This window comes from Hippoglossus hippoglossus, chromosome 8 (assembly GCF_009819705.1).
Source record: "Hippoglossus hippoglossus isolate fHipHip1 chromosome 8, fHipHip1.pri, whole genome shotgun sequence".
NCBI lineage: Eukaryota > Metazoa > Chordata > Actinopteri > Pleuronectiformes > Pleuronectidae > Hippoglossus > Hippoglossus hippoglossus.
The window spans coordinates 17,930,604-17,953,101 of record NC_047158.1 but is presented as its reverse complement, the minus strand read 5'-3'; the positions used below and the strand labels follow the sequence as shown (position 1 = coordinate 17,953,101).

The 22,498-nt window shown below is 44.0% G+C and overlaps 1 protein-coding gene across 2 annotated transcripts in view; it reads left to right on the top strand.

Moving 5' to 3' along the window:
- The first annotated feature begins 3,804 nt into the window (after nt 1-3,804).
- The window catches only part of LOC117766728 (alpha-1,6-mannosylglycoprotein 6-beta-N-acetylglucosaminyltransferase B), a 63,533-nt gene continuing 44,839 nt past the window's right edge, over nt 3,805-22,498 (top strand). The window contains exons 1-4 of one of the 2 annotated variants that reach the window (XM_034594049.1): nt 3,805-4,232; nt 6,100-6,212; nt 16,559-16,703; nt 21,692-21,801. In XM_034594049.1, the coding sequence (XP_034449940.1) occupies nt 4,162-4,232; nt 6,100-6,212; nt 16,559-16,703; nt 21,692-21,801 (439 nt within the window). In that variant the 5' untranslated portion in view covers nt 3,805-4,161. The remainder of the gene's footprint in view (nt 4,233-6,099; nt 6,213-16,558; nt 16,704-21,691; nt 21,802-22,498) is intronic. The other variant, XM_034594047.1, reaches the window with a different exon arrangement.

The following is a 22,498-nucleotide window of genomic DNA, read 5'->3' as shown; positions in this document are numbered from 1 at the left end:
TAGAAACCTGTCTGCCCAGAAAAGTAAAATAAATTATTCCCAGCATGTAAACTAGTCTAAATTCGAATCTGCATATACAAAACTGTGCATGTGGGTAATTATCACAGTGTTATACAAGTGCATATGCAGATAATAATAACAATGATCCCATTTGAAAAGCATTTTTCAGTTTGTGTTTCATGTGGTGCATTGTATTTTATATTCTATATATATAGATTTAACATAAAGATATGACATGAATAATAACGACTACAAAAAAGGATGCCTTACAGTTTTATACTCTAAGTTGCCATAGAGATGAGTGAACCTGCCTAGGCCGAGAACTTTCTCACAAAAATAACTCCAACTCTTTGAAACATCTTAAAATATAGCACATCTACACACACAAATACTGTCTCCTAACTTCATGGGGGAAAGTTTATTTTCTTGCCCAGGCAGGGAGAAAGAGAAAGTTGTCAGGAGCAGGCTAATAACCCTGCAGCAGGTTGCGACAGGCCTGCAGCTGAATCATGAAACCTTGAAACTAGTGAGGAACAACTTCTCTGAAAGATTTGATCTCTACACTCAGACAGGAACGGGAGGGGCAGCAGATCCAGGGAGGACGAAACCACAAGGCCCACACCGAGGACACCTGGTGGACTGACAAGGACAAGGCCAGGGGGGAGAAGCCCAGACAGGAAGTGCAGAAACAGGAAGTGAGTAGGAAGTGGTGGAGGACAGAGGAGCTGCAATAATAAAGACAAACACATGTGGAGGAAGATATGATGAGGAACAGAAAACTGTGGTTTCCTCTGATCAAATCCCAGTGAAAGATCTGAGCTTGGTTTTAGTTCTCCCAGCAGTGATGATGGACAAGTAGAACAACATGGAGGCCCAACACACACAGGTGCAGTCCCACAAACTTCTACTGCTGCATTGAGAAATAAACCTGAGAGCAGCTCTTCACGTTCATTCAGGGTTTTCTGCCGTTTTGACAGAGTTCAGTTCTGCTAAGACAAATTTAATGAAGCCGGGATCCTCTTGATCTTCATCATCACCTTCTTTACACAGCAGGAGGCTCCTCTAACTAATGTTTTTCATTTGGTTCCCACGTCTTTTAAAAACGGTTCATTTTGATCTCATACTAAGACTCTGTAGGTTTAACGGAGCTGAAACCAAAGGAAAGCGACTCCACATCCAAGGCCGCTCGGAGCTACTTGCATGAATCTCTCCTACACCCTGTTGTCTTCTCCCTAAGAGATCCTCATTACTTTAGTCGTGTAGTTTCGTGGTAACCATCTGAGACATCACGACGAGAAGTGTCTTCTGCTCATGAAAACACTTCAGGTGTTTGTCTTTCGGCTGCTTCGAGGGAAGTTCATGAAAGAAAGTGAGTTGTGTGAAGTGTGTTGCTCAGGCTCCAGTCCCACGTTTCCCTCACACATCCCTTTCAGTTTAAAATCTCCATATACTCCCCATGATTGAATTGGCTTCATTCCCAATAAGATCTTACGAGTGCATTTGAATTTTTACCCGTTTTGCAACACGCAAGCCCAAATTTTCCGCCCGTGCTTCTCCCCAGAGTGTGTTCCCTTGTTATGTACAAATTCAGTGTTTAGTATAAAAGCGTTACTTTAAGGAGTTCTGTGTCCTCGGGCGTCTTGCCTCTGAGAGTCCAAACCAAACAGTGGGAGGGAGAGAGAGAAACTGCAGTGGTAGTCGATACTCCAGAGACACATCCAAAGATGGAGAGAACAACAGAGAGATTAAGGCAGTGGAATAGAAAAGGCAGTGAAACAACAAATATCGAGGACGATGCAGTAGTGAAGAGGTCGAGATGAAGCCGGAGACGCAGGAAATGATAAAAACAAGGAGGAAAAATAATGAAAAGAGAGAAGATATATAGACGAGCAGAATCACTTCGGACCGGAGATGAGTGAGAAGAACAGAAGAAAGGAAATAAATGGAACAGACTTAAAGTTTGAAAGAACCTGAGAGGATGTCATTGGTGATGGTGTCCTTGGTTAAGCTGGGATCCGCTAATCAAAAGCATTCTGAAGTCTCATCTCACATTCTATGAACACTCACTTATGTCTGAGAGGTTTTTTTTTTGCTCATTTGTGCAGCCAAAGCTTCGACATAGCTTCCAAATGAAATTCATATTGTGTGAGTTTCTTTGTGCGGTGAAACGTATACACACACACATACTCTGCTTTCTGTCACTTTTAACTCTTGTTGAATTTGTCTCTCATCCAGCTCTGCAGGCACCGGGATGAAAAGCAGTCATGTTGTCATTTTAAATTAAACAGACGTGATCGGACCAGTGGTGTATTTTAAATCCGAGCCCCGGGTTTTGTAACGTCAGCGGAGCCAGTCGGGGTTCGGCTGTGGGCCAAGGAAAAATATAGCCGTAACACAGACTGAACACAGTCACCATGGCAACAGAGGATGCTGCCACTTGCAGTCCGTGAGGCCGATACTGAAAGTTTGTTTGTGTTTCTTTTTTTTGTGAGTTGATGAGGTCAAGGCACTTTCTTGTCTTCTTAAAATAATAAAAGACAACAACAAAAACAACAAGAACTTAGAGACTAATGGCTCTGCCAGATTTTACCCTTTTAGTATAATACAATTCTTTTTCATCCGAGAGGCAAACACATGACTGAACGTCTTTTTTTCTTCCCTCATAGAAATTCTGCTGTATTCTGGTTTTGTTGCGTTATTGTTTCTTTAGATAAGTTGATGTTTGAAATGTGTTAAATATTTTATTTTGCTTTATATTATATATTTATATTATATATATATATATATAGACACTATTGGATAAACTCAATAATTACATATAATAGATACATGTAATAGAATAAGATGTCCATTTAAATGGGGACGAAACCAATTATCACCTGTTTATACATCATATAAACTAATATTTCAGATTATAACGAGGGTATAAATCAAAACAAATGAGCTCATGTTACCTTTGTACACAGCATTGACTTGTTTTTCACCTGAGTCTGTTCCTCCTTCAGTCCGCTGGGTGTCGCTGTTGAGCTAATCTGTCTGACAGGAGCTGTCCGCGGTGCTGAAATGTGTCCTGACACCTCGAAGCGACCAACAGGTTCAACATGAGGTTTAATAATGGAGCTGAATGTGAACATTGACTTTTCCATCTTAGTGTTTGGATCAGAGAGCAAATGAATCTGTCTCCAGATCAGATTCATGCGGCTCCAGATAATTCACGACCAGTAATTCACTGCCATTAATCTAGAGGATTATTATTATATATACGAGGACTGTTAACATTCGTCTTATTGTCTTACCCTGTTTATGATATTACTCACTTTATCAGTTATTTTATTTATAAAGAATGTTTCATATACACTGAGATAGATTCAAGGTACAGTGACATTTAAAAAGAACACGGAGACCAAATTAAAAGCAAAATAAATGATTATAAAAAGTAGGATAAAAGACGTAAAGGGGTAAAAGAACAAGTAACAAATACAAATAATACAAATAGACTAGATGGTATTGTGTAAAATAATAAAATAAAAATTGAATAAAAAACAACAACTGATGTTTATAGCTCATAAGGCACTTGTGAGTAAAAGTTTTGAGCCTGGTTTTAAAAAATCTGTTTTCATTCATTTCCAATGACTCACTTACACCATATGTCCGTTTTATATGTTTATCTTTTGAATATGCATCTTGTATTTTCATGTTTCCTCATATACGTGCTCTTTATTATACACAGAAAACAGCTCATCTCTAACGGTAGGTGGCGCTGTTACTGAACGCGCCACAGACACAGATCTGCTCATAAAGGCACCAGCCGCTGCTCCGTCCACTCAGATGGATCCGACACCCGAGCGGTCCTGTGCGTGGCTGCGTCTCCAGGACATTTAACCGGATTACGGATACGGATCAGAATCAGATTAAAGGACAATCAACAGATCAATATTCGTATTTTCCTCCGCAGGATCCTTCTCGTCGAGCCGCAGGCTGCAGGACGCACCGGCGGGCTTCCACCTCAAGTTGCTCCCGGCGCCTCAGCAGCCCCGTGCGGGAAGTTACTCGCTCCGCCGCAGCCTCCTCCTCCGGTTGAAAAGTTATGGTTGTGACGCCGGTTGTAACGCAGACTTGCACAATGACACCGGGAACCTGCGCTTTGTACGTGTGCGCGAAATGATCCCGAGCGGCGGCGGCGACCTTTCCATTATGGTGAGGAGATGTCTTCTCACTTTCAAACCGTTCAGGTAAGAGTCTCCTCCGTCTCATACACACACTCACTTCAATTCAATATGATGACTGTAGATGTGTTGAGTTTATTGCTCTCATGCAACAACACAATTTTCTTTATTATTGCTGTGAGATCATGAGAAATGAAACTGGAATTTAAAAAAAATGAACACAGTGAAACTGCGAAGCTCTATATGAAGCCACCATGTAAATATTTAATGCAGCAATAACATGGCTGTATGTGAATATGATTATTTTCCTTATTAGTGCAACCCTCCCACGGTCACAGCATCGGCGTTAATTGGGACAACTGGATACACAATTAATGTTTCCCTGTGCAGCCAGAAGTTTCAACAGCAGCAGCTGGAGGAGCAGCTACAACCTCATTAAAACTTTGGCCAGATAGGCTGCACATCAGCTAGGGAGGCAGGGAGGTAGACAGGGAGTCAGACAGGGAGGCAGGGAGGCAGGCAGGGAGGGAGTCAGGCAGGCAGGCAGGGAGGGAGGCAGACAGGGAGGCAGGGAGGCAGACAGGCAGAGAGTCAGGCAGGTAGACAGGGAGTCAGAGAGGTAGGGAGGCAGGCAGGAAGAGAGTCAGACAGGTAGGTAGGGAGGCAGGCAGGCAGGTAGGGAGGCAGGCAGGCAGGGAGTCAGGCAGGCAGGCAGGCAGGCAGGCAGGCAGGCAGGCAGGCAGGCAGGGAGGCAGACAGGTAGGCAGGGAGGCAGGCAGGGAGGCAGGCAGGTAGGAAGGCAGACAGGGCATCAGGGAGGGAGACAGACAGGGAGTCAGGCAGGGAGGGAGTCAGGTAGGGAGGGAGTCAGGTAGGGCGTCAGGGAGGTAGACAGGGAGTCAGGCAGGGAGGCAGGGAGGCAGGCAGACAGGCAGGCAGGTAGGGAGTCAGGCAGGCAGGCAGGTAGGGAGTCAGGCAGGCAGGCAAGCAGGCAGACAGGGAATCAGGGAGGCAGACAGGCAGGCAGGGAGGGAGTCAGGTAGGGAGTCAGGCAGGAAGACAGGTAGGGAGTCAGGGAAGCAGGGAAGCAGACAGGGAGGCAGACAGTCTTTCAGGCGTGAGGTTTCCAGATGTTTTGCATCTTTCTGGGTGAACAAAGGCTCCAGACCTGATTCAAAATGCCACTGTGGAAACCTGCATGCTGCACAGAGAGCTCTCACCTTTGACTCACAGGTGTTTTCTCACAAGGCCCTGCACGCTTCCCTGCTCACCAAACCCCAGTTGCCCATCATCCCTGCACATTTTAAAAATATATATAATTCCTCACTGAGGCTGCAGCTCAGCGACTGCAGCCTCTCTGTCAATTCTGTGGCTTTGTGAAAACTCCAGAAAGCTAAGATGTGGTCTGTGACAACCTGTCCTCTCCAAACATTTCCAAACATTTCCTCAGCGTGAGTCCTGGAGCAGCGAGACAAGCCTGTTCTGAACTATTCGGTCCAAAGACTTTCTATGAGGCCTCTCAGACTGGAGTGATGTTGTGTTGGGTGTTTACCGCTCTCCCCAATGTGCAGCCATTCGCCTGTAATTCAATGCTTTTGTTTTGGATATTTGCTCAGTGAGCACAGTGTGGTGCACACAACCCGTCCATGTAATGGTTCATTTGAGATGACACAGTCTAGAAGCTACACAAAGCATCTCTGTGGGTTGATTGGGGCAATATAAAGTTAATATGTCAACATATTTCACGCTGCATGGAGCTTCACAAAGGGCTCAGAGTGATGTTATCTCAAACAGCTCTCGTGCTCCTCTGTGAAATTTCTTCTACTTTCTTGTCCTCGTCTGTCCTTTTATTATTTGTTCCCATCTCACGAGCTTTAACCTTGTCTCTTGTTCTTTTGTTCCTCCTCTTGTTTCTGTCCCCCCGCTCCTGCAGGATCTTCGTGGTGGGGATTGGCTTCTTCAGCCTGTGCTTTCTAATGACCTCTCTCGGGGGCCAGTTCTCGGCCAAGCGACCCGGAGATTCCCCGTTCACAGTACGAGCCGAAGGTAAGCCTGCGGCCGCACGCCGGCGCTGCTCGGTCGCCTGCGACTACACTGCCTGCGCTGGTAATGAACAGGCCGGGAACATGCTGGGAGCTTGGTGGGGCTCCCTTGATTGCCACCAGTTGGCTCCCAGACTTGCTCATTTTGCTCATCAGGAGTGCGTCGGGGGGGCTGTCGCTTGGAGAGGCTTCTCTCCTCTTTCATATGCACCTCTAGTTTTTTTTTCTTTATACGCCTACTCTCATCCCTGCTCAGTGTCCACATGACCTCGTTCCGACCCACGTAAACTCACTCTGAGTGTAGAGGCTGGAGATGGTGGAGGCTGAGTTGAATTTTTCTTTATGTTGATCATGTTGAGTCTGTAGGTGAATGTGCAGATACACGAAATTTATCAAATCATACACGTCAAACATTTTACAACCAACAATTCCAAGTTCCATATTATTTAAGATATTATGGTTTTGTCCCAACCTTTGCAGAAGCTAAATGTTGTGTGTTGTTGCTCTTGCGCTTTGCTTTCACCTTCTGTCCAATTAATCTCAAAGCGGCTCTGTGGGGTTGGATTCTGGAGCCTGTGCTGCTCCTCCATCATGTGAAGCCTCCGTCTGGTTCTTTTCTTCTCGTATTTTGGCTCATTACGTTGCTGTTGGATGAACCTCTGAACAACCGGGCTGTCAGTCCTCTGTTACGCTGCAGGACACACACACACACACATCACACATCAGACAGAGAAGTAAAAGTGTTTGTTTCAACACAGACAGATGGTTTGTAAGTCACGAACAAAAAGCCGGGACGCTGTAGGAATTGTATGTTTTGACTTTTCATTTTAATACACTTTGATTGCTGCAGAAAAGCTGAAAATTAACCACTTTTGATTTTATTACTATTCTTATCTTGGGTATTTTACCTATTTACTTTTGTACCATATTGTTATTCATATATCAGTAATTTACTATCAATAATAAACCTTTGCTGGAGATGTTGTTATCAAGGGAAGCTACTGCAGTGAAAGCTGTATGTGTTAAAGTGACAGTTGGAATCAACACAAAGCACAAGTGGTCATGGTTTGTTGTCCCATTAAAATCCAGCCTGACAAATTGACACAAATCTTATTTTACTATTTACGCTCCCCTCCCTCGTGGAGCTCAACAAATCAAAAACTAGAAACTTCAGAGACGACGTCCTGGAGAGAAACTTATCTTCCTCACCACGCTGTCTGTGTTTGCACTTTGAGTCTGTGCCTCTGAACCACGAGCCATGTGGGAGGGTCAGTGCTGGACCAGTGTCTCTCACCTTTTTATCGCTGCCTAACACAATGTTGACACTGCGTTTTCATCCTTTGTGACCAACACCGGGAGCGGTGACGCGTCTTTCAATCACAAGGACACCAGTTGTTTGTGATAGTAAAATATTACACTGGTCTGAATTCATCTCCATTCAAATGAGGCGACATCATTTCCTCCCTGTTGAGTCCCGCAGTCTGGCTCAATCAGCAAACAGTGTGTCGCCCTGCGCTTGTTTGTTTGTGTGAGGACGAGAAGATAACGTCGTGATCGTGCTTCAGAGATTTAATATCGACTTGTCGGGAGGAAAATCAGTGCAGCTCCGAAAGCGCAGTAATGCAGGGAGTGTGTGTGTAGCATCAGGTGGCATCATGGGAGACAATTTCAAGGATCTCACCCATTTCTGGAACAGCACATGCAAAGCTGGGAGGCAGGGAGGCGAGGAAGGGGGGGGGGAGGGAGGAGGTAGAAGACCAGAGAGCTGTCTGATTAATTAACCACTCACAGGCTGCAGTCGAGGGAAGGCATCCAGCCTCCAGCTCATTAAACTCGGCCTTACCGCCAACCAGGGGGGAGTCGGGCTATGTAAATTCTCCTCCACAGTGTGTTTCCGTACGTGCGCATGTTTGGGAATCAGGATTAGTGGCGTGGGGAGTTGGCGTAATGAATGAGCTGGGATGAGTTGTTCAGCGGAGCAGCACCTCGATAGTGCTCAGCGGGCAACATCCATCCATCCTGCTGCTGCTGCTGCTGGACACTGTGGAGTCTCCGCAGATAACTTGTGCACCTGCACCATTATTGTCACTCACGCTGACGTGTGTGTGTGTGTGTGTGCGACACGCGTTCAAGCAGAAAATGTGAAAATGGCATAAAAGCAGTGGCAGCACCTGAAAACTCGCAGTGTTTTGAAAAGGGTAATAGGCCGTGTGGAGGGGGAACCACTACCTCGTCTCTTACTCACCTGGTGAATGGCGACAACTGCCTGTAGAGCAAATGGTGTGAAGGAAAATGGGAAATTATCGACTTACCTTCTGTTTTTCTCTCGTCTTTCTGTGTTTACCTCTCCCCATTTGTTTTCTCAATCCTCTCTCTCTCTCTCTGTGTCTGTCTCGCTCACTTGTTTTCTTATTATTTTTATCATCTCACATGCACAGACGCCCTGAAACACGCTTTTCATTGCATTTTCTGCACACGTACTGTATATAGATGCTTGTGTACTGTGTATAGTGTCACACTCCAGAAGCCAGGACACTGAGCCGTATCCAGATTTTAAAAAATGCAAGCCTTTCCTTCATTACTTCCTTTTGAAGGTACAGGAAGCTAATGATGTGGAAGAGAAGTGAGAGGGGGGACAGAGGGAGACTGTTTCTACCGGAGAGGGGAGCTTGAAAGGCAGAGGTGTTTGATCCCAGATATCTGAAAGGCTCCAGAGGTGCTCTGTATCTTTCTAATAAGCTGTTTGAAGACCACCTTCACTGTGTGTGTCCCTTTTTACCACACAGATCTTAATGCAGCTTTGCCATGAAGAGCCAAAAATGGGCCGAGGATGTTTTCAGGCTTTATTTTCTGGTCAGAGCAAAACTGAACCGTACCGATGTTAATGTGTTTCCCATTCAATCTTTTTGAACTATCGACCTCTGAGTGGTGGAAGATGTGTTATATAGGCAAACAGATGTTGTGTCTCACTGTGAAGGCAGACGTTAGCTGTGTCCAAGCGTGGAGGCCTTTGTGGACCACTTCCTTCGTGGTCCCGTGGGCTGCGTAGAGCGTGAGGGCCAAACCAAAGTGAGACGGTTTGGCCAAGGAGGATTTTTTTTAGATTTGTGTCACCAGCTTGTTACCGTTGCCGCGTAGCAACAGAGCTGCAGACACTACGAGAACATTTTTAAGATGTTTACGATAAGTAGCTCGGTTGAGTCACTTACATTTAAAATTGCCATAAACATTGTCACCAAAGTGCAATGGATCCTGGGACAGTTTAGCCCCGGCGAGGATCCACCTGTTGGAGCCTTTGTTGCTCCGGTTAGAAAGAAAGCATTTGTCAGCTGCATTTGAAGGAGCCTTTGAAATGGGACTGCCTCGTCACGCCGCTGTGAAGCAATCAGTCTTCAAACACGGCGTCCTGATACGGTCTTAAACCTTTTGCACCTACCGTTAACAATTATATTTGCTGCGCTGAATGCATCTTGACAAGACACATGTTTAAACTGCTCGAGAAAGAACATCGACAGTTTTCAGGGTTCCATCTAAATGAAAACCTGCCTTGTCCACACAGCTTTAATCCATCACAGAGTCCGAGCATCATGTTTAGCATCCTGTCCAACCAGCCACTCACGGAACGTTCTTGTATTTCATGGCTCAGCAATCTTCACTCGGCGATGCATGAAAATGAGTCTCCCCTGACATGACTCCGAGCGAGGGCGTGGCGTCTGCAGGTCTATCACGGCTGTGAACCCCGGAGCTTTGTTTGAATGAAGAATGGGATCTGTAATCTGCTGGGAGTAGAAGTGCTCTCTCCCGGTAGTTAAGAATAACTGGAGATGAATGTGCGGTAACTGTCGCTGCCTCTGGACACCTCTGCTCCTGAGAGATGTAACCGTGTGGTTCACACCCCAACGTAGAGTTAATAGTTACGTATTTTCAGTGAAATTAATTTGCCAAAAAGAGACAAAAAAAAGCTCAGAATTAAATGAACTGATTGTTGTTATAAATATTATGATCATGATGCATATTTCCTATAGATATCGTGGAGGAAAAACAACTTTCAGTAATTAATGCACAAGCAACGTCTCTGCTCGTTTAGATCTTGTGCTCTAACTTTGTTTGGCTGAAAATGAAAATGATCTATCTGAGGATCTGTTGTATTATTTGGTCTGAGCTGCAAACTGAGACTCACTAATCGACTCTCTGACTCTTGGTTTCTGTCGCATTTTCTCTTCTTGTTCCAAAGTTTGCACTCGGGCAAAACTTTCTGTGTGAAAAACAGGGGATAATATTTTTGCATTTAACGTTTTTATCGTTTTTTATGGTTTGGCACAATCTGAGTGGTGAGAAGATAAAAGAGATTCAAACTACTGAAGACTGGAGAAAGGTTGCAGGCTGTGACACTGCAGAATCACACTCGGGTGTTTCTGGGTAAAGTGTGTGATGATGGTTTTTAATAAGCGTAAAGTGGTAGACACTGTGTCTGACTGAGAAAAGAAGAACATGTATATGAAAATTTGTTTTACCTCTAAAGGAAACGTATTGGTCAGCATCTAGATAGCGTGAAGTGGAGGTGAGATAGATTCAGGTTTTAATGAAGCTACAGGAAGCCGAGTCCTTTTTTCATTAGTGCAGGTAGTTTCTTCTTTTCCAAGCTGCCAGGCACGATCAGGCCGGAGCTGCAGAATAAGCCACGGAGGTTTTCTGCTCTAATAGCTTCAGGATCTGGCAGCGAACCCAAAGGTGCCAGAACGAAGAGAGAAACTCGATCTCAATCAACCTTTCCTGTAATGAATATTTGAAATTAGGGGGTGGGGGGAGAAGAAAGGGAGAGGGCGAGCCGTGCATGTGCGAGTGTGAGAGTTCGGAGCAGGAAGGAAAGTAGGAATTTATCCTGTTGACAGGTGAGATGGAAAGGTCTGACCCCGAGCTCCCTCAGAAAGAAAACTCACCAGCTGGCGTGCATATCATGGACGACAGGATTAATTTATGTAGCTCTCAGTGGTGCCAGTGGGGAGGAGCCGGGATCGGTGCATATAAATCAAACGTGACACGCTGCTACAATCAATAGTTTTGTTGACGTATAAAGATGCATGGAAATGTTGTATTTACATTTTAGAAAGCTTCAGTCTCACATACAATTTTATAGAAGATTTTGTGGGGCTGTATTTCAACTCATATCAGATTTTATGTTTACAGTTTAAAGATCTGCAAGCCTAAAAACTAAAAATACATCTCTTACAGTGAATATATATGAATATGAATATTTTTTAAGTCTGGTTCTTACGCCTTGTGCTTGGAACGCCATCACAAACTCGGATGGTTACAATGTGTCCAGATATCTTGTCAACGTTCGTCCTTTGAAGGAGGAAAAAGACAGAATTAAGTCCAATAAATTAATTTAATCATCAGTAAATCATCAATAAAATGACTCTAATAGTGTTTAAGCTTTTATAGCTCGAACACAATGACACCATACTGCTCAACATCTGTATTAAACCCAACAACAGCAGCTGTATTTGTTTTTCTTGGGTACTTCCACTACAGCTACGTCTCCTCAGAATATGTGAATGCTCGATGTGTCACTGTGAAGATTTTGTGTTTTTATAATGAATCCTTGACACTGTAGCCTCACATGAATCTCTTATTTTTCTGTTCCGGCTGTATTTAGATTTCAAAGAAATAATGATTTGACATTTACAACGATAATTATCAATATCGATTGATATAAACATGGCAACCTGTTCGCCTGCAGTGATTAACTTGTTTACCTCCTTTTCCCCTTAGCTCCTTTTCTAATTATTCAAATATGTGCGAAGAAGTTAGAATTATTTTCTCTACCATGCAAGAATAGTGTTATTTACATGTTACTGCATCAAAAGTATTTGTACAATCATGTAATAACTCTGTCACAGCTTATTCGGCCTCATCTGTACTTTTACTGTAAACATTATAGTAGTTTCAGTTACAATACTTTAAGGAAATTGTTTTAAAACTTCCACTGGTAGTGTATACATGTGGATCTTTATGTATTTGTCTCCATGTGGTTTACTGACGACTTGTTTGGAAAGTGCTGCCATTTGATGAAAGGTTCTGCCTGTTTAAAGCAACATAGTTAATTATGTTCAGGAGGTTATTAAATTTCAAAAGGACCTAAATGATGTTACGCACCTTCTATCTAAGTGATGAGACGCGTGTATCATCCAGTGTTGAAGTAGCTGCTGGTAGAATTAGCCCAGTGCAGTGAGACGCCACGCTCAGAGCCGCCCTCTGAGATAATATTGTGCTTGAGTCCACACACGGCAAGAAAGCCGTTGCACTGAGATGCACTGGCACGTTTTTTAAAGCCTCCCCGAGGGCTGCATGTTTAAAGAAAACAAGAATAAGGCATCACGCAAAGTGTGGATTGCATGATTTGTCCGTCCCAATTTTTGTCAGGCATGAAGACGCTTAAATTAGATTATTGGCCAGAATTGAGGGACAGTTTTGGTTCACACATTGCATTTGCTGCAGAATTATGAAAGACTTGTCCGTGAAGCATTAATATCGCTGTGTTCACGGTCATTTACCCATCTGTTTTGCAAAAGGCTGTCCTTGTGAATATCCAATATTTTCATTTGTCAAGGGACTTGACTCTGGCTTTCTATAAATCAAGTATCCCCATTGAAACGTCCAGATGAAAGCCTCTCTTAAAAAGACTCTCTTCCTTTGACTTTTTCTGGGGATGTTAATCTGCAATCGGTGAATTCAGCGTTGAGACACCATATTCAAGTGATCCATAAACAGACGGATCAATAAAAGCACCGCCACCTCTCACTGTTGGACACTTATTGCCATTCTCATCCTGGACGTATATATACAGATAATTGACTCGGATGAAGAGTCTGTGGAAATGCCTGAAGGATGAGCTTTATATACCAGCAGGGCTTCACCAGGGAACTTCTGAAGCTTAGCAAAATACTAATCTATCAGTCATGAAGGAGGCTTCGGCTGCGGTGGCTCAGTGAGGCAGGGTGAGGATATGAAAGCAGGACTGAATAGAGCAGGTTAGGTAAAAGGTAAAGGTCAGTGATAAGAGCAGCTGCTGGCCAACAAAGGGAAGAAGGCCCGGACGCTGAAGATGGAATTGGATAATAGACAAACTGGTTCAGGTTTAAACAGTATTATGGAGCAGATGAGAGATTTAGAGGCCGGTGGAAGTGCAGGGATCAGGTGAGGGAGGAAAGGTGAGGGAGGAAAGGTGGTGTCTGAAATAACATTAAGATTACTGGGTTTCAGTTAAAGAACAGAGATAAGAAGCTCTGGCTGTGACCATAGACTGCAAATCAAACTGGACTTGGACGTGTTCAAGAAACACAAGCGAGTCCAGTTGCCTGTGCACATTTGATCATCAGCAGGATTAATCTGTGTACAACCCTGTTTCTTATACAATCAAATAACTAATTAAAACCAAACTGAACAAAAAATGAACACCTGGCCATACATCAGTGAGAACTATACCTAAAATGACAAATATCCTTTTTATAGTTTGGCTTTTTATTTGGTGATGCCTGTCAGCACTAACGCTGTTCGTTAACAGACATACGCTCCAGGTTGAAAGTCGCACAGTTTAGTTTTGCTCGTGTTAGAAAGTAAAATCTGCAGGATTTTATCTTGGCGTCGGAGGAAGTCACTGCGGGCTTGTCAGTAGCGATTGAAAGGCGCTGGAACAGGCGGAGAAGGCACCGTAGCTCAAGGCTGTCAGGGATGAACAGGAGGCGCAGGTCTGCAGAATACTCTGTCTCGTTCGCCAGGCACAGTAATGGCGAGATGAAAATATGGAGGCTGAGGTAGACCTGAGAGATTCACCTGGCCATACATCAGTGAGAACTATACCTAAAATGACAAATATCCTTTTTATAGTTTGGCTTTTTGTTTGGGTCCATGTCCCGTCCACTAACACGGAGGAGGTTAGGAGGTGGTGAATGAGATGCTTTGGCTTCACTTTTGGGGGCGACATCATGTCGTCCATCTTTATTCACAGTGTGATCATGACCTAGAGAGACTGATCTGGAAGTCGACGAAGAAAACAAATGTTTAGAGCTTGAGCCGCAGTAAAAAATAATGTGTGAGGAACATTAACTGTATTCAATGTTATTTCACAGTCTTCAATCCAATCATCCGTCTTCTTGGACTGAAGAGCTGTAGTTCAGTTTTCTGCATGACAGTGCGTAAAGCCAATGACTCTCTGCGGGCAGCTGCTGGCAGCTGGTCAGTGTTGCACTGTGGACGCAGCGGGCTACGATACAAATGGTGATTTAATTGGAATTTGTTCATGATATCGATTTGTGCTGTGACATGTCCGAAATTGAGTCGTTAAATGAGATTAGCTGCTGCTAAATTGGCCCTTTATTAACCAGCAGATGAGGGATCACGCAGAGGAGCACACGGATGCCATCAACATGCTGCTGCAGCGCCGTCGACATGCCGGACCGTCCATTAGCCGATGTTTCCCACGAGAGGCAGGAGCGAGGCGAGAGCCGGCCCGAGGAACAGTCGATTGTAAACAAATAGGGTTGTAAAAATGTGGTGTGTGTAGGACGGGTGCTCGGTGGCAGTAATAGTGATTTAGCAGCACAATGTGTACGAGGAGCGTTGCTGTGGAGTTGCTCTTCCCACACCAAAGCCCAGAGGCTTTGTTTGGATTTACTGCAGAAAGTACACTGCGGCTGATTCACGATCCTCTGGACGAAGCAAATATCCCGAATCTACTTCATGAACCCGAATAATACCAGAGTGTTTTCTTTTTTTTTCTCACAAAAAGCCTAAAACACTAATTAAATTTTACGGCGGTGGAATAGGTTTGTCCTAAGTGCAACAGGTTTGGTCGGCACGGTAATGTGTTTACCTCCTTTTCTTTCTCCAATCTTTTTAAATGTATTGTTAAACTGGGGATATAAAGCTGCAAATGTGAATTGAAATCCATTTAGCCTCTTCTTTTTTTTTTCTGTCTGGAGGAAAGAAAATTTGTCTAACTGCTGAATTATTCATTTTCTGGCCAGTTTTACTGAAGATATTCTGGAAAAGACGGAAACTGTGCAAAGAGGGAGAAGAAAATAGGAGCAGGCAATAAAAGGGGAAAAGATCTGGGGGAATATCTGGGCTTTCCCTAATATAATTCACTTTAAAGCTGAAGTATAACACTGAAGTATAACACTTTCTTTGTTTGTAATTCTTCTTCCGGAGCGCTTCTCTTCCATTTTTAAACCTCAACAAATATACACACATGGACCCAGAGAAATGGGAGATTTTCTCCCTCTCCTTATTTTATTTGCTGGTGATGTAATACAATTTCCTTCAGTGCAAGGTGGCTTTAGCCTGGGCAGTGACAAATGAACCCTGACAGGGGAAGTGAGCCTGCACACATTGCAGTTTCTAAAGCGTAATGCAATTGATGGGGGAACACTGAGAGGTGAGGCTTTATTTTCACTTGCACGACGTGAGGCCGCTGTGGGTTTCTACCACTTTTCTCAGGGGTGCGGACCCCAAATCCAGTCCCGGGTCCCGAGGGTGTCGTTGTTTATCTCGATTCTTCGCATCTACTTCATCAAAAATGCACGACGACCTTCTGTCTGAGGCAACAAGCTAATTGTGTTTACTCTGCAGCAAAGACACATGGGAGGCTTTTGGTGATTTTGAATTCTGGGGCAGTTACGCTCTGCATTTAGTGTGGATCAAATAAGACGGCGCCGGGTCAGGACCTCAACACGGTGGCTATGGCGTCTGTAACCTGCGTTGACCTTATCGTCTGTAGCTGCAGGCTCTGTAATTGACTGGGTGTTCTCCGGCGGCATCATTCCGGTTTACCGCCAGTCAGGTCGTTATTAATTTGAGCGAAGCAGGAAGACAAAACCAATATTGTCGGACTAATTTGCCCGTTCCCGTGTTTTGTGAGAGCGCTGTTTCCCGGCGAGCTGCTGGTTTACTAATGAAAGAGAAAATAAAATAGAAACTCGGCTGGAATGATGTTTTAAAGTGAACCAGCAGTAAAATGGGGCATAAAATAAATGGGATTTAAAATGTGGCCTTGGTTTTCTACATCAGTGCTTTTAAACTGCGAGCACAGTAAATCATTTCAGAGAAAATGATTTACTGCTGTGTTTGTTTTGTGCCTGTGGCTCTGTGGTCTACGTTATATAAAGCCAATGTCATTATATAAAAAATGTACCATGTCATAAAAATGTCAAATTCATTAACTTACTCATTAATTTAATTTATAACTCACGTCTCGTTCCTTCTCCTCTTCGTCTTCCTCACACTCTGTGTACCATCTGCATTTATAACAGTGGTTGTGTATCACAGTATCTGTCTGTGTCTTTTTAGTGCTTGGGGGCCAAGAGTCCCGAGGGGTGCTGAGGAAAATCAACGAGATGCTGGAGGTCATCATGAAGAGGATGGACACGCTGTCTAAACTGGGAAACACCACAGACAACCACAGACTGGATGAGCTCAGCTCGGCACTGGACAGGTACAGCTTGTAATGTCAATATCTCCTTTGTTGCTCGTTAGGATTATTAACAGCATCGGTTTGTCAGTTGGACACAATGTGACAGACGAGCTGCCGTCACTTAGGGTTTGTCCCTGAGAGTTTGCGGGGGAGGCGGCTCATCACCTGCGCGATCGTCAGAAGATTGCATTGCAGCGGGTTTGTGGAGAAATGACTGGGCCCTTGGAAAGTAATGGCTCTCGCTGTTTGAGCTCGTCTCTGCCTCGTATACAATTTTGAAAAACACACGAAGAGAGGTAGAGTAAAGTGGGTAATTTGAATTTGGATACACTTTCCATGCAGGTAATTTAGCTCAAGCTCAGGAGCCACAAGCTGTGATTCTACGTCCTGTTCCATCCGCCGTCTATGTTGTAAAATGTAACTGAAAAGCATCCTTCCAAATATCATCTATACTGTTTATCCTTTGAGGCTCTTGAAGATCCATTTACTCTCACACACCCACCTGTGGTCAATTTAGAGTCGCCAGTTAACATAACCCCAGTCTGCATGTCTGGAAAGAAGCTGGAGTCCTCGGAGAAAAACCCACACAGACCGAGAGAGGACATGAAAACTCCTCTACGAAAGGACCCGACCAAATCGGGACTCAAACCAGGATCCTATACTTACTGGTGACGGTTCTAACTGCTGAACTACAATGAATTTTTCTACTAGAGGACCAGATAGCTGCGAGCGTCACATTTTTAATCATAAAAATAATTAGGGAATCCTAAATTCTACATATTGTTATATGTGACTGGGCAAAGAATCTGAATAACGCTGTTCATTAACAGACCTACGCTCCAGGTTAAAAGTCGCACGGTTTAGTTTTGCTCGTGTTAGAAAGTAAAAATCTGCAGAATTTTATCTTGGCGTCGGGGGAAGTCACTGCGGGCTTGTCAGTAGCGATTGAAAGGCGCTGGAACAGGCGGAGAAGGCACCGTAGCTCAAGGCTGTCAGGGATGAACAGGAGGCGCAGGTCTGCAGAATACTCTGTCTCGTTCGCCAGGCACAGTAATGGCGAGATGAAAATATGGAGGCTGAGGTAGACCTGAGAGATTCAGTGCGAGGGAAAAAGGAAGAAGGCCAAGTGGAGAGCCTGGGGGCATCCCAGTGGAGGAGACGCTGTGAAGAGAGCGGCGTGCCGGGGAGGCCTGGTGTTGGAGGAGATATGTGTTGGAACAAACTCCGTCCCTGCATCCCAAACTCCCTGGGCAGATGGAGAAATGAAAGAGACTGTCACATAAAAAATAAAAAAAAAGGAAGAGCAGGGGTCTTGCTGGACAAGTTGCCGGTGCCCAGAGTTGTGCGTGTGCTCCGCGGCTTCCATGGCAACATACCTTTCCTCATACACGCACCTTCTCCGGGTTTGAGGAGAGGAAGCCCCCCCCCCCCCCCCCCCCCCCCCCCCCTCCCCCCCCCCCCCCCCCCCCCCCCCCCCCCCCCCCCCCCCCCCCCCCCCCCCCCCCACCCCCCCCCCCCCCCCCCCCCCCCCCCCACTTGCCACTTCTGCCTTTGCTGCCTGTTTCCCTCCCTCGTCCTCACAGCCAGGAAACCTCTCTTCAATAGAGTCTGCACACAGAACATAATCACCTCTCATGATACATCGAGAGGTTTTGCAATAAGAAATAAGAGCAATATGACCGCAAATAATGAACAATGACAGAAGAGATGCGGTGTCGCCCGAGTTCTGCCTTTCACAACAAGCCTGGGGCTAATATGTATTGTACTGTGGCCAAAGCTCCACGTAAAAAATATTTTCTATCTGCTATTTGATATTACACTCGCATAATTTAATTTTCTCTGGAAAGTGCCCTTTGGATATGCTCTCAGTCATATAGTTCTAACAATCATTTAATTGGCCTCTCAGGGACTGAAACTGGAAATGTTAACAGAGAGAAAAGGCCAAATAGTTTTTAAACCAACACTTCTCGGCTTCGTTTAAACTCGCTCAGGTAATTAAAAAGCGCTGCACGGCTCAGGGTCAGGGGTTGACCCCAAAGATTAGTGTGTGATCGCCAGGCAGGAGAGAAACTTTGTCCACGTGGGGTAATGTTAAAGAAGTAATTACCTTGTCTAGCATGTAGCATTTAGCATATGGGATGAATCCACGTGGGACCACAACCGTCTGTCTGTTGTGTCACCGTCTAATAATCTGTGTTTGTACTTGTATCCCAGTGTAATTGGCAATTAATTTACTCTGACCTGCTTGGTCTACAGGGGAGAGTGAAATGTTTTGGCTACTTCCCACTTCCCCACTTTCTGGGTTCTGCACTGAAACAAAATGAAATTGCAGTTTAGGAATATGTTTAGTTACGCAACATATAACAGTGAGATTGCTTTTCCCCTGAGAAACACACAGAAATACATTCAGACTTTTTACTGCTCGATCTGCATCTGGCCTAGAACCACCGTTCCATTAGTTTTTCGTGAGTTTCCCCCGGTTTACATATTCAGAGCAGTTTAACGAGCAATATAAATTCCAATAACGCTGCTACATGAAAAGAGAGCTCATTAAAATAAGTCATTTCCCTGTTTGTTTTCATGTAGAAACAGGCCAAGGCAGCACTTCCGTTGATTCATAATGGTTTGATTATAACATTGTCGGCACACGACTTTAAAGTCAACCAGGGATGTGGGGAAACTTTGGGGTTAAATTTGACATTTTTTACATTTGTTGTTGAATGTCAGATTTGAGACGAATTTTTACAATGACAGAAAAACATAAATTTGAGGGGAGCATTTATTTTTTTGCCTCAGTGTGTCCTTGATAATTGAATTTCTCTTTTATAGAAGGAAATAAAAGATATTTTCAGTGATATTAAAAAATTATTGAAATATTTTTGATAAAAGTGGTTTCCCTTAATGACTCTGCCAAGCTCCAGCATCTTAATGTGTTTCCACATAAAACATTAGTTGTCATATGGAGCGTGCACGTCCACAATGAAAATCAATCATCTATAAACCGATCAGACTTTGTTTGTACAGCGCTTTTCATACGAAGCAACACAAAACGCTTCATAGAATAAAAGCGATAAAAGCTCTACGCTCCGAACCAGCCGTCCGCCCTCATCCGCACACGGAGCAAAAACAATAACTGAGGAATCGCTATCGTTACATCTCATACATTCACAACGAGGAAACACCGAGAGCGGGTAAACAAAGATAAAATAATAAAATGCTAACAAAGATTAGATCAGTGTTGCACAACCTCACAGGTTATCAGGAAAACACCAATTCACTCCTGTAGGTCAACTTACTGTATGTGGTGAAATATGTTCGTATACACTGCACATCACTTACTGATGAGGTTTTTTTTTTATTGATTGTTTTTTAAAGATGTCGAATATGAAATTCAACAGCTCATTAAAGTTATACTTTCTTCTGTAATGAGGCCTTGATGGTGAAGAATATAGTTTTTATTAATGACCCAAGGCAAAGCTTACACAGAAAACATGTATTTCTTTACCTCCATCAATATTTCAGCGGTTGGGACACGCTCGCTGTGGAGATGAGGGAAGACCCTGCTTCTTCGTTATGGACGAGGCAAACTTTAATTGAGTGTATTCATCTACAAGGACAAGGACACGTGCACAATTATCTGCTCCTGTACACACAGCAATTTAGTCCTATTAAAACGACGTGAATATTCTATCATGTCCTGATTTATTGATAATATTGTCACGTCCAGTGGTGGTCGAGGCATCAAATAATGGCACGAGATGGATAAAAGATTGCATTTTGATGACATTATAAATAGTAATGTATCAATGGACAATCACCACAAACGCTTAATGTTAAGTTTAGTTTAGCTTTATTTCCGACTCATGGTTCCATACCATATCAATATTAAAAAAATAATGAAAATAATCACTAGTTCAGTATTTGTGTCTCTACTAGTTCCATAAAGAGTTGCACTAACTTCACTCCACTACTCACACAGTGGATTTTTGTCAATTCAGGTCAACCTGACTTTTTATACAGACTTTCTTTCTTCGGGATTCCAGCAGGGAGACGTGTTTTTTCTTTTTTTTTTACAGGAATATTCTATAATTTATTGCATAAATCCATTTAGCATTAATGTAGGCAGTCGCGGTGCTTTTCCTAAGGTGCTGCAGCTTGGAAAACTTCTCTCTCTTTACTTTGACGGATCATTGTTAGATCATCAGAAAGATCACAGATTGTTGAGATGGCTCTTTTTTCACCTTGCAGAGCGGTTAATGTGTCACGGGTTTGTTTCTGGTGACACTGCACAGCTGCACGTCCCGGAAAAGTGTTTTGATAAACAGGCTCCAGAGTGAAATGAAACTTTTACCAGCGCTGGGATCCCGGACTGAACAAAGCTTCGGATCATTTGCTGTTTCTCTGTTTGTCGTGCCGGAGCGTTCCACAGTCTCTCGGCACTGTTACCCTGCATTATCACGTATCCTCTTTCCTTTGTTCCTCTCCGAGTTTCATCCCTCTCTCTCTCTCTCTCTCTCTCTCTCTCTCTCTCTCTCTCTCCAGTGTAAATATTGCTTCCTTCCTTCCATTGTTTTGCCAACAGCTTACAGAGGTCAAGTGCAGCGAAACACATTTGCTTACAATTTAATTGACTTCAGTTCTTATTTCTCCCCCAAGGACCGGCTTTAATATGCTGACTCACTTTTCCATCTCAACAAATAAATTATATGTCACTGTTTAAAAGCTTTTCCCATTTCACGCTTCAAGTTCTGGACAATTAGCATTTCTTCCACCACTTTGTAAACGGTGGGAAAACAAAGCAAACGGCTGTTGGGCGATGGAAGAAAGTTGTAGAAGAAATATACTGTCCTCTTTCTTTTGAAGACGCCTGATTGCAGTTTATAGAGAATTCAGGTCAACTACAAGATGGTTGTTGCAGGAATATTTTTAGATTTTCACTTCCTGTGTGTCTGTGTGTGTCTGTGTGTGTGTGTCTCTCTCTGTGTGCGTCTCCTTATGTGTGTGATCAGGATTCAGCCTATAGGGCTTGTGGAGCGCATCCAAGCCATAGCCCAGAACATGTCTGACATGGCAGTGAGGGTGGAGAAGATCCTGCAGCGCAGTATGGCCAGCAACAGAGGTACGACACACATGCACGCACACACACACACACACACACACACACGCACGCACGCACGCACGCACGCACGCACGCACGCACGCACACACACACACACACACCTTCTTCCCACTGCCCTGTCACACACCTGGAGAATACTAGAATACTAAATACAGCTGCAGCCCCTCAGATGAATCCTCTCTGTCCATTTCCAATCCCTCCAATCCCGAAAACACTTTCCCACTTTACCCCACAACTGTCGAGCCTGGATCCAGTCTGACGCTTGACTGCACAATCTGTGTGTAACATGCAACTTGCTGGTTGATCGTATAGAACATGACAGACGTTATTCACGGCACATTACCCATCCAAATACCAAGTCACTGTTGTGTCTCAGGGAGGAAAGAGCTCTTATGCACCGCACACACACAGACACACACACACACACAGACACACACACACACAATGCTCCATCTCCACCACATATCATAACCACGTGACAGCAGGATGTTTAAATCACTGTGATGAATTACCGCCTCGTTAATGGGATCCAAGTCTGTCGGCTTTCTTTTTATTAGCCTTCATTCTCAATTTCTTTATCGGGCGCGGAGCAGAATTTCGGACAGCACAATTTAATTTACAATTCAATTCCCCTCTTGTATCCACTACATTGCACTTTATGACTGAAAACAGTTCAGCTCACAGTCTCATTAAAGTG